General features: G+C 43.2%; 1 protein-coding gene across 1 annotated transcript in view; it reads right to left on the bottom strand.

The window, feature by feature from the left end:
- The window catches only part of FAM91A1 (family with sequence similarity 91, member A1), a 42,413-nt gene extending 30,225 nt beyond the window's left edge, over positions 1-12,188 (bottom strand). The window contains exons 1-5 of the mRNA XM_006830692.1: positions 12,117-12,188; positions 4,384-4,468; positions 3,195-3,346; positions 1,051-1,108; positions 223-290 (exon numbers count right to left, since the gene is read on the bottom strand). Of these exons, the coding sequence (XP_006830755.1) occupies positions 223-290; positions 1,051-1,108; positions 3,195-3,346; positions 4,384-4,468; positions 12,117-12,188 (435 nt within the window). The remainder of the gene's footprint in view (positions 1-222; positions 291-1,050; positions 1,109-3,194; positions 3,347-4,383; positions 4,469-12,116) is intronic.
- Between the last annotated feature and the right edge of the window lie 1,009 nt (positions 12,189-13,197).

Here is a 13,197-nt window from a genome sequence, read left to right as displayed (position 1 = left end):
CACCTTAAAAAATAAGTTGAACATAAATGTCTCAAATATTTTTAATTCAATTATCACTTCAGTGATAACCTCGAGAACACTGAGGAATGATTTATTTTCATGTTATATTTCTGTATCTTATTAGATTAAAAAAAAATCAGCTGTTTCTCCCACTTTAAAAAACTAATCAGACTGTGTGGCACATGGGGCAAGAAGTGGGGAAAATGGATCCTGTGAACTCACTTTTGAAGATCTGCACTGATTCATTAGGTCAATGTACTGGTTTCTTCCTATGCCAAGGAGCCTCAGACCTGCAAGAAAGGGCCTTTCCTTTAAGAACATCCAACACATCTTGAATACACTTGAATTTCCTTTAAGAACATCCAACACATCTTGAGTACACTCACACATATTTTAGGAAAATATTTTTATTCATCTTTTCACAGTCAATCATTATTATATTACAAGGAATTCTTTAAATAAAGTATAAAAGAAAACGGAACTTTTGGAGAGATGAATGTAAATGCTGAGATTTTCAACAATGCTAACTAAATCAGACAATTTTTAAAAAGCAGAAGTCCCCTGCAATTTCAAGATGTCCAAGTGTACTGAGTTGGAACCGACTCCACAGCACATAACAACCACAAGTGTACTCATCAGCAGAAACTTCCTCTTCCACAACAGAACCATGCCACATTTCCAATACGTTTCATTAATATCAGCAAAATACAACACCAGCAAATTATGTTAGTACAAATCTAACCACGCACCACATTGTAGCAATACCTCATCCTGTATGCAACACAGCCAAGTATCAGAAAGAACTTCATTCTTTACAACTACATAAACCACTTCCATTTGTCCATATAAAGCATCCAAAATAGTCCTCTTAAACATCTGGATGAAATCTTACTCTTGGCTTGTTTTCCATGATAGAGTACCTACTAATAAGGTTGTTTTTAACCTAGAACACTCCCCAGGTGTCTCAGGTTAAACATACGTGAAGCACTAACAGACCAGTGTACAAAGACACACCCAAACATACCTCCTCCCTCACAATCACATACTTACAATCAGCAGCAGTAAAGTTGGGCAACGAATCATAACTTTTCTCACTGTTCATAATGTCCTTTGAAAAGGAAAAAAAGAAATGAAAGATTTGTAAATGTAAAATGTCCTTTGATGTTGTGTGACTATGTATTGTTGTCGCTGTTAAAGTACCATCGAGTCAGTTCCAATTCATAGCAACCACAGACAGGGTTTCCGAGAAGTGGCTAGTGAGTCGGAATGGCTAAACTTGTGTTAGCAGTTCAGTGCTTATCCTATAGCGCCAATTTGGACATGAATCACGGAAATCACAGTTTGACAACCTGAAGCATGTGTGCCCCAGGGTCCCAACCTGGTTTTTTTTTTTGTTCAGTGCTGCTGAGTTGATTTCAACTCACAGCAAGCCTGTATAGTATTTCGGGGGTGTGGCTGGTGGATTTGAACTGCCAACCTTTCAGTTCAAACCGACCTTGCAGTCCAGTGCTTATCCTACAGCGCCACACCAGGGTCCCAACCTAGTAAGTGACAATCAGGTTTCAGGTCTGAGTTGCTCATAGCACTGTATAAAATTGCAGACAGCTGCCTGTTGGCTCTGCCCTGTGGAAGGCTATCCAACACCTCTATTAGTGCTCAGGCGGCAGCCCCTCCAGCTTCACAACTGGTCCTAGATTCCTACACTGAGAGTCAGCGGAACAACACATCCACAGCTCCCTCCACATGCTTCACAACATGCATTACTAACCAAGACTGTAACTGCTCAGCACTCTGGCTCCTACAGGTACCAATCAGCAAGACTTAAAGGCAGTATTCATTTTTAGCCTAAAGGTCATACAAAACTGTGCAACAATCAGAGTGGAGAGCAACGAGCACGGGGGTGTCATAGAAAGGTGGTAAATAGGGCAGACATTTCCTCTCTATCACCCCCAAGCCTGCGACTGCGTCAGAAAATCAATGAGATAGCAACACTATTCTATTTACCAATTAGCTGGCAGTCACATCAAGCTACCCGGTTCTGGGGGAAAGAGACTGAAAAAGCCTGGGCTGCCAGGCTACAAGCTTCACTCTGGGATTTTCTCAAAAACAGAAGCACACACAAACCTGGGGCTGTAGATGTGCCTGAGAAGCAAAGGGAACCTGAGGCGAAGGAAGCCTGATTAGGAAGGAGCTGAACCTAGCTCTTCCTCTAACCTCCCCTGTCTACATGTCCTAACCCCTTTATTCTAGCCTGCTCTCTGCTCTTCATGCGGCTAGTGAACCCAAAACAGAAGCACTGAAGCGTAAGAAGGAGGTGCTATTGTCAGCCATTGTACAGTGTCATGGAGGCGGTTCCAATTCAGAGACTATGCAGAGGGTTTCCTAAACTCTACATTTTTGTGGTGCTATGGGTTAATGCGCTGGACTACAAGTTGGTTTGAACCGCAAAGTCGGCGGTTCAAGTTTGCCATCCGCTCCTTGTAAACCCTGTACAAGGACATTCTGGTTGGAACTGACTCGAAGGCACGTAACACCAGCATCAAATGTTTGTGGGAGCAGAAAGCTTCATCTTTCTCCCATGGAGCAGCTGATGGGCCCAAACCACCAACAATGTGGTTAACAGTCCATGGTTTATCATACAAGCCACCACATTCCCTATGAAAACTCCTAAACTCTCACAGTGAAGAGGCTACAAGTGCAAATTCACAGCACTGGTTCTGGGGAAAGGTCCTTGTTTCCTTTCAGCAAGTGGAGGTCCAGCAGACCTCCATGAATACTAGGGAAATTTGTCAGTCTCCACAAAAAGCTCATTTAAAAGTAAAACCTGTAACTGCCATTGAAGGCTAGTAACACAGGCCTAACACCTGTTTGGAAACATCTACTGAAGTTAATGATTCGCAGCCAGGATTACTAATGCATTTCCTTTCCTGCTGGGTCGATTAAAACACCGACAGATATGACAGACAGGGCTGATTAAGGCCACAGTAGTACAGAATTGAACACAGAACAGAAACAGACATCTTTCAATGAGAAACCCCCACTACTTGTTCAGGGGTAGCTGTAGGGATCGGCCTGTTACGCTCCTGTTTACACGATAAACGCCACAGCCGTCTCCACAGTGGCCACCAACTGCAGAGTGCCCGTGCATGCAGTCGCAGCCCATCCTTGATGGCTCGCCTCAGCTGTGAGCTCACCTCCAGAATGCCGGTGTAATAGGAAAAGGGGGTTATCCGCAGACCCTTCACCATGATGTCCGACAAGTGGTAAGGGTACAGCATGAGGTGGTCCCGACTGTATTTGAGCAGCTCCTCGTAGTATTTGCGTTCATCCCTCTTGACGTACTTCACTAGGGAAACGAAGAAGGTCTCTGGGTTGGTGCTGGGTGGTTAGGGTTTTCCTTCAGATTTCATAAGAGTTACAGATCAATTACAAATGCAAAAAAGACATATCACAGACCAACATTAAATACAAAATATTTTAAGTAGAAAAAGAACAAATAAAATAATTGAAGTTGGAACAAAGAAACAATTATACTGCAAAAAAACAAACTTCAGAGTAAGTAAGTACAAGGCTTCAAAGGAAAGGTAAGTAGAGAAATCATTCTTACCACATCAGAAAGGAAGTGTGGAACCACCAGCATGCCCCCGAAAAAGGTGCAAAACATAGGCTATAATGCATCAAATCCCTTACTATCTTACTTTACAAGAGAGCCAAATGAAATGGTAGTTTTCAATGGAGTCAAGTCCATTTTTAAAAATCATTTTCTGTTTTTTTGTTGTTTTGTTTTTATAAGTAAAAAGGCTTCTGGCTTCCATGGGATACATTTAAATACAAAAAAACTGAAATATTATGGTTAAAATAAGAATAATACATAGGAGGGGAAGACTAGTAGGGCATTAGTGAGACTCATCAAAGAAATAAAAAGCAAACATTACAAAAAAAGGAATAAAAGAATCAAGAAACCAACTATGTTCAAAGTTTGTTCCAATTATTACAAAAAGATTCTTTCATTAAAGTTAAATAATTGGAAAATTTTACGGAAGCAAAAATAAAACTCAAAGTTTATTAAGAACTAATGTACTTCTTCCTTTCTGGCATATTTTCTCACCTAAGACAAAAAGAGGACATTTGAATTAAGATTCATATTCTATAGGTAAAACAAATTTGTAAACAATACTCTAATTTTTATCAGAATTAGAAAGAAAAATCTACTTATCAATGTCAATAAGTTTGTTGGAATGAGTCAGTATAGAGTATTTTAAAAGTATATAGTAAGATTAATTTCAATACTACAACATGTAAATTGAAAAAAACAAAACTTTTATGAAAATGATACACATTATTCATTTCCATCTCAACAGGGGAAAAAATGTCTCTACTCACCTAAGTTATTTCTGTACCGTAACTGATTGCGGATACTGTATAGGATAACCTGCTTTTCATATTCTCTCTGTGAATTTCCAAGACTCTTAAAAAAAAAAAAAAAAAAAAATTGTTTTTAAAAACTCAAATACGCTTTAAATAGATATTATTTTTCTTCCATAAAATTTCAAAACCATAACTCTAGCTTTATTCTGACATCTCCACTTACTAGAAATAAAGACCAAAAATTCCATGTGCTTGTCTTTCAGTCTGCCTTTTAAAATAATTACTGTTGTTGTTGTTGTTAAGTACCGTGGAGTCGGTTCCGACTCATACTGACCCTGTACAGTTGTCAGAATTTCCAAGGCTTTAAATCTTTATAGGAGCAGAAAGCCTCATCTTTCTCCTGCAGAATGACTGGTAGTTTCGAACTGTGGACCTTGAGGTATCAGCCCAGTTTGTAACCTACAATTACCTAAAATATTTAATATCATATGAAACAACTATCTGACAGCACAGAGTAAGTAATAAAAACTAAGTCCTACTTACAAAGATTTCCTTTCTGACTAGCCCAATTTGTGTGTGTTGAAGAAACAGATGAACAGATGGTTTCTTGCATCCATATTTATTTTAAAAACTAAAGGCAGATACCAACTTCTGTTAATCACACACACGTAGTTGAGATTTCTTGAAGAATGTATGCTTCAAATGTACTTCTAAATCATTATATCACTTCTTCAAACTGCCTTAATGGCCTCAAAGGGCATTAGAAAACACAAGACAATTTTAGATTTCTGATGTCTTTAATAAGTGAAAAGTTGTCTAGTTGTAAGTGCCACGTTTTCATGAAAGCCGAACTCAGTAAGGTTCCTTGATCGTTTTGTTATACTGTTGTTAAGTGTCATCACGTTGGTTCCCACTCATAGCAAAATCATAACGACCCCATGGACCAGCAGCATGCGACTCGGCTGGGTCCTGAGCCAACTTCACAATTGTTGTCTGAGAATGTTGTTGCTGTCACTGTGCCAACCCAACTCCAAGGGGGGTACCTCATTTGCACTGCTTCTCTACTTTTTCAAGCATGATGTCCTTCTCCAGGGACTGGTCCCTCCTGACAGGTCCAATGTACAAGAGACTAAGTCTCACTGCCCTGGCTTTCTAAGGAGCATTCTAGCTGTACTTCTTCCAAGACAGATTCCTTTGTCCTGGCAGCCCATGGCACTACCAACACCGTAACTCAAATGCATCAATTCTGAGTCTTCCTTATTCACTGCCCACCTGAGTCCTCAAACTGACCTCTTTGCTCTTTAACACCTGAAAGACATCTGTTGCAACAGATTTGCCTAATGCAATAAGACATTGTTTGATTTCATGGCAGCTGCTTCCATGGGCAATGATTGTGGATCCAAGCAAAAGGAAGTCTGACAACTTCAGTTTTTTCTGTGTTTATCAGGTTGTGAGAATTTTGGTTTTCTTTACATTAAAGTGCAATCCATACTAAAGACTGTAGATCTTTGATCTTCAACAGTAAGTATTTCAAGTTTTCTTTGCTTCCAGAAAGCACGGTTGCATCATCTGCATATCACAGGTTGTTAATGAGTTCCCTCTCCAAATTTGATGCATCATTCTTCATATAATCCAGCTTCTCAGACTATCTGCTCAGCATACAGACTGAATAAGTATGATGAAATGGATACAACCCAAGCATACATTTTCCTGATTTTAAACCATTCAGTACCTCCTTACTGTTTTCCAACAACTACTTCTTGTTCTGATGTGGTGCTGTAGAATAAGCACTGGTTTGCAAGGTTGTTTGAGCCGCAAGGTCGGCAGTTCGAAGTCACCAGTAGTTCCTCAGAAACCCTATACAGAATCCTCATAAGCATAACTTAGTGTTCTGGAATACTCATTCATCACAATGCTATCCAGAGTTGGTTATGATCCTCACAGTCGAATGCCTTTGCATAGTCAAAAAAGCACAAGAAAACATCTACTATTGTCTGCTTTTAGCCAAGATCCATCTGACATCAGCAATGATATCCCCAGCTCCACATCCACTTCTGAATCACTAGCTCCTTGGAAACCCTATACAGGGTCGCTATGAGTCGAAATCAACAGCACTTAACAACAATCTCCCTTACACAGCGGCATTGATAGCACAGTGGGTCAAGCAACATTGCTGACTAGGCATAGGCTGCTAACCAATAGGTAGGTGGTTCAAATCTGCCAGTCGCTCTGTAGGAGAAGGACGAGGCTGTCTGCTGCTATAAAGACTTGACAGTCAAGAAGCCCTACAAAAGGCTGTTTGAGTCAGAATCGACTCAATGGTTTGGTTTTTTGGTTCTGGTCTCCCTTTCAAAGGAGCCTTGGTGACACAGTGGATTAAGCATTAGGCTACTAAACCATAAGGTCAGCAGTTTGAACTCATCAGTGGCTCTGTGGGAGAAAGACGTAGCAGTGTACTCTGTAAAGATTTACAAGTCTGGGAAACCCTCGGAGAGGTTCACTCTGTCCAATAGGGTCACTGTGGGTCAGAATCAACTTGAGGGCAATGAGTTTTTGAGCTACAGCTTCCTTTCAACTCCTGTTCTTGCTATCTCCAGAAGAAACCGTACAAACCATGTCCTTATACAAACTAGAGGGCTCCATTACTTCTCTTGTTGCTGGTGGTGTTGTTAAGAGCCGTCAAGTGGGTTCTGACTCAGAGTGATCCCGCCACAGCAGACCACTGAGGCCTTCTCTGTGTGCCACAACGTAAGCAGTGACCGCTCCTGCTGTGAATCAATACACGTATACCACAGATACCTCAAAACGCTCCTCAAAGTTGATTTTAGTCTTCATTCCACAAAGTATATCAAACTCCAATTGCTTTTGTTAAAAGATTTTTGGCTATCCTCCTCCCACTGCTACTTGAATCATCCACAGTATAAAACTTCGTTGCTGCAGTAGAAGACGACCAAAAAAAGGTCATTTTACTCGGAGACAACCCTGCCTTTGGAGAAATGCTGAGTAGGTCTGACAAATGAAGCTGGGCTGTATATAAAGGGAGCCAAAGCAGTAAGAGGGTGATACAGGAATACGGTACGGGGTTTAAGACATACAGTGTGCATCAGATTATGATAAAAGCAGAAAGACTTTCTAAGAAAGTTTTTATTCCTACAAACCTCAACCCTAACATGGACTTCAAAAAGAAAGAAAAGAAATTTTAACTGATTGGATTGCACAACACTTCATAAAATTTCCCTTAAAAAATAAAAATCATGAATTTCTTTGAATGACGAATAGAAGGTAATAGTGAACTACAGTAAAAATCCTGAAATAATGACTCTACCCACAACTTTTTAAAGGTATTTTTTAAGTCTATCATGTCCCACATCACAGAAAAATATTTTGTTTAATCCATATAAAAAGTTGGTAATCGTCCCCTCTTTATATATTTTTAATCCAAGCCCCCCACCCCCAGCTTTCAGAACTATAAATAGGAATCATTTCTAAATGAAACCCATTAAAACATACTAGAAGTTATTAACAAAGTACTTAGAATCTACAATGTCAAAAGACAAATTCTTTTCATGCAAGGAGTATTCCCCACTTTTAAAACATGCTATGGACTGCAAGGTTGGTCTGAACCACCAAGTCAACAGTTCAAGCTCACCAGCCACTCCTCGGAAACCCTATACAGGATCGCTCTGAGTCGGAACCAACTCGACAGCACATAACAACAAACATAGCTACCAGGGACTCTAGGAGCCCTGATGTGGTACTGTAAGATAAGCACTGGACTGCTAACAACCAAATCGGCAGTTCAAACCCACCAGGCACTCTTTGGAAACCCTATACAGGGTTACTACAAGTTAGAACGGACTCAACGGCACTGAACTGAAAAGCATAAATGCGCTGGAAAAACCTGGTTGATGCCAGTATTCATTCACTCAAAAAAAAAAAAAAAATTTATCATTATGTGATAGATATCTGGGATACAGAGGCAATATCATAACCAGAAATACTGACTTGCTGTTGGATGAGGAACACAGGGCTTTGGCAACAAGTAGAGGGTCTGCTACTGCAGATTTGAGAGGTCAAAGAAACCTTCCTGGGGGCGTTAATAACCTGAATGAGACTCACAAAGCTACTACAATCATTTTAAAACCTCACCCCAGTGCAGTGCGAAGGAAGGGCTGGGGAGTGTGGTACTGTAGGATCGGTACTGGACTGCTAATACGATTTTCAGTTCAAATCCACCAGCCACTCCTTGGAAACTCTATACAGGGTCACTATAAGTCAGAACCGATGCGACTGCACTCAGCAACAGTATAAGGACCAGAGAGACCAGACAGAAAGCCGATAGAGTAATCTAGGGTGAAGGTCTAACCAAGGGAAACAGCAGCAAATCTAGACAAAGTCCACGGAAGTAAACTTGGATCCAGCTTATCCTAAGTTAAAACATTGTGTTAAACAATTTGACACTGTTTTTAAAATTCAGTTTCATGTTTAAATATAATTTTAACACTACCCTGTAATTATTTTTAATAATGATGACTAAGTTTTAGGCACCCTATTGCCAATAATAATTAAGATCAATTATTCATGTTGAGCCTACTCAAACCATTCATCTTTTATTAGGTTACATTTATTTTGGTCAAAGGGAGAGTAAAGTAAAGGAGGAGTGGAAACAGTACGAAAAGAGAGCATTGCTGGTTTTTCCAGCTGCCTACCTGAATAGGCCACAAATTCCTAAAGAACAAAGTATCCACCAAAGCTCATATTTAAGCTAAATGTTACAGTTGTTAAGTGCCATCAAGTCGGTTCCAACTCACAGGGTTTCCAAGGAGTGGTTGGTGAGCTTGAGCGGCTGACATTGTGGTTCAAACCAACTTTGCAATCCAGCACATTAACCCACAGTGCCATACCAGGACTCCTCAAGCTAAACCGGAGAAACGTATTACTTCAGGTTTAGAGTTAAATGCCAGATGACCCGCCTTCTAAGTTCCTTCTGTATATCTTAGAGTAAATACTTTCTTTGCCACATTATGAGTTCACTGGACCTTAAATTATTCATTTCCTAAAGCTAAGCCCTCAAACTGCAGTCCTGGTGTGGCATTGTCAGATCAGCACTGGACTGCCAGGTACAAGGTCACCAGTTCAAACCCACCCGATGCCCCTTGGAAACCCTATACAGGTCGCAATGAGTTAGAATCAACTCAATGGCACATAGTCCCCAAGCTGGGAGGAGGCAAAATAAATTAAAATGTTCTTTTTTGAAAAAAAAAAAAAAAAATGTGGACTGGTTCACAAGTTGGCATGCAATCCTTACACTGAGGCCATGCTAATCTCTACATCGTGCCAATTCTAGTATACGTACTGCTGAAGCCAGCATAACGACAGTATTCTTCAGACTATCACCACTACCATGCCAAACTCTCCAAAGTTACTACTGCTCAGTTGTTGTTGTTAAGCGCCGTCGAGTCGGTTCCAACCCATAGCGACCCTGTACAGGGTTTCCGATGCTATAAATCTTTACGGGAGCAGAAAGCCTCAACCTTCTCCCACGGAACAGCTGGTAGTTTCGAACGACTGACCTTGCGGTTCGCAGCCCGATTCGTAACCACTGCGCTACCTTACTACTGCTCAGTACTAGCAGGTAAACAGAAATTCACTCTCAAGCAAACAGAGTAAGAGGAATTTAATTAAAGCTCTATCTATGATCGCATCATGCTTGGTAAAGTGGAGCGTCAGTAAAAAGGAGGAAGACTTCCAGTGAGATGGACTGGCACAGTGGCAGCAGCAATGGGCTCAAATCTAACTGTGAGGATAATGCAAGACCAGGCAGTGTTTCATTCTGTTGTGCATAAGGTCGCTGTGAGTCGGAATCAACTCGACAGCACCTAACATGAAATCACATGTAGTGATTATCATTACCTTTATAAGATTTAACACCACTTGTCATGAAAGACACCCTGGTGGCGCTCTGGGTTAAGTGTTGGGCTACTAAGGTCAGCAGTTCAAACCCACCAGCAATTCTGTGGGCAAATAACGAGGCTTCCTGCTCCTATAAAGCTTTAGTCCCGGAAACCCTATAGAGCAATTCTACCCTGTCCTACTGGCTCACCATGAATCAGAACCAACTTGATAGCAGTGAGCTTTTCATGTATGACGGAGCCTGAAAGAACCATGGTTAAACACTCAGCTGTTAACTGAAAAAAAAGGTTGCCTGTTCAAAACCACCAAGCCACTCCTCCTCCATGACAGAAAGAATAGCGGTCAGCTTCCATAGAGATCACAGCCTTGGAAACCCTAGACAACAGCTCCACTCTGTCTAGTACGGGTCACTATAAGTCGGAATCAACTCAACAGACGTGGGTTAAGCACTCAGCTGCTAACCAAAAGATTGACAATTCAAACCCACCAGCCGCTCCAAAGGGAAAAAGATGAGGTTGTTTGCTCCAGTAAAATTTTACAACCCCAGAAATCCCAAAGAGCGAGTCTTCTCTGTCCTATAGGATTGCTGTAAGTGGAAATCAACTCAATGGCAGTGGGTCAAGCACTGAGCTAGTTGGTAACTGAAAGGTTGGAAGTTCACAACTAACAACTGCTTCAAGGGAGAGAGATGCTGTCTGCTCCCATCAAGATTTGTGGCCTCAGAAACTCAAAGGAGCAACTCTGCTCTGTTCTGGAGGGTCACTATGAGTCCAAATCAACTCAACAGATGGTTTAGCTAATACCCACCCCTAGCACAAGGCACCCACAATCAGCCCGTCTGTCATACTTGATGTGGTTTGCATGTTGCTATGGTGTTGGAAGCTAACCCCCTACAATCTCAAACACCAGTAGGGTCACCCACAGTAGACAGGCAGGCTTCAATGGGACATCCAAAGTAAAACTGAGAAGGAAGGCCTGCCTGGTCATCGACTTCCAAAAAAGAGCCACTGGGGTTAAATACAGTGCTGAAAAATGAGCCCTCAGATTGGAAAACGCTCCACAACACGAGACTCAAACATGTATCCATCATGTAGACGCTGGAGCAACAATTCCTTGTTACACAAAAGGCTGAAACCAACTCGATGGCAACTAAGAACATTTACTGAACGTAATACAGGCTCAGTAAATACGTGTTCAACACGATCTAGAAAAACACTCAAACATTCAAGAATTATCTCGGAGACAAGCCAAGCCACTCTCATTAAAACATCTCAAAAAGCCCATCCTGTCTAGAGAACACGGCATGCAAGCCCATCAAAATCTGGCCCTGGCTGTTTGCCCAGCCTCATCGGTAAGCACCCTGGCTCCACCGCCAAACACACCAAGATTTAGACACACCACCAAACTCCGACGATGTTCAAACTGCTCAAAATGACTTTCCCTCTCCCTGGAAAATCTCCCCGACCTGGCTCATGCTTCCGTCAAACCCTACTGAAATGCCACCTCTACATGAGCGCCCGATTTCCCTCTGCCCCCCACACTAACAGACTGGAGGTAAGCAGGAGCTGCTACCCTGTGGATCTCATTCGTAGGCTGCACGCCTTTCCCATCCTCCGGAAGCTCCGAAGGGCAGCGACGGATTGGTTTTGAAACCTCGGTCTCGAAGGCGATTCGGCCGCTTCCTTGCACTCAACACCGGCCCCATCCTGCTCCTCCACATCCCGGCGGCTGTGGGAGGCTTTCCCGGGACCCCGGAGGGGAGGCCGAGCGGAGCCAGTCCGGGCCCGCGGGCGAGGCAGAGCAAGCCGGGGCCCCATCCCAGGTTCCAGCCGTACCTGCTTCACGTTGGCAGGCAACTTGCTCCAAGGGTAGTTGTGCCTGATGTGGAACTCCACGTCTATGTTCATGATGCCAGGATTCGCGGTCACGGCAGAGGCGACGCCTCCCGCCCGCCCGCTCGCCCTCTGTCTATCCGGGGAGCCCGCGGGAGGCCCCGCGCCTCACACCGCGGACGGCCCAGACTGCCCCATGGCCAGGGCTCCCGACAGCTCGGCGCGGCCCCGACCACGGGCCACCGAAAAGCAGCGAGCAGCGACAGGGGAACCTGGGCAGCTCCAAGTTTCTTCCGAGTTTCGGCCCGCCGGAAATCGCTTTGGGCTTGCGTCACTTCCGTCCGCTGGCGCGGGGCTGGAGGGGTGTGGCCCTGGCCGGCCTCCAGCCTCCGCCCCCTACTTGTGGAAGGGCGGAAAGTCAGGTGGTGTCTAGAGGTTCCTGGTTTCGATCACCCGCGCGGGTTTGTCTCTACACAAATTAAGACCGTCGCGTAGGTCTGCGGAGCTATTGTTGAATGACCTCGTTTCTGAAAAATATGAGCCAGGGCAGCCCGAAGACAGACAGTTACAGGTACTGGGGTCAGTTACCTGCGAAGGAGAAACTTGACCAGGGTTTGTTTCAAATTAAGAAAGAGCAGTGACCCACTGAAGGTTCCCACAGGTCAGCCCGGAACTACGGCCAGGTGGACTGGGTGTCCAGACTGGCCACGAAAGAAGGTTTAAGTCAGAGTTCTCTCTCAATGGAGCAAGAAGCCACTAGGAGTGGTGGAGCAAAGACCTGAGGATCGTCATCCCTTAAGAGGAGGTGCTGCATCTTGTACAAGGAGGAGTTTGGACTCTATTTCTAAACCCCAAATTCTTACAGTGTAGGGATTCAGAAAGCAAGACTCCCAACGAGATGGATTGGCACAGTGGCAGCAGCAATGGGCTCAAACACTCTATGGGTCTGAAACTACAGGGAGACACCTAACAACAACAACAAAGATTCCAGGAGCTGACAGGAGAGCAGCCCCAAAGGGGATCTAAGAAACAAAGACTTTTGGCATGCTTCTGCTTCTTTGGCTCCTTGCAATGTCTGCAGAGC

This window comes from Chrysochloris asiatica, unplaced genomic scaffold (assembly GCF_000296735.1).
Source record: "Chrysochloris asiatica unplaced genomic scaffold, ChrAsi1.0 scaffold00001, whole genome shotgun sequence".
NCBI lineage: Eukaryota > Metazoa > Chordata > Mammalia > Afrosoricida > Chrysochloridae > Chrysochloris > Chrysochloris asiatica.
The sequence above is the reverse complement of the archived record's forward strand: the minus strand, read 5'-3'. Positions and strand labels throughout refer to the sequence as shown.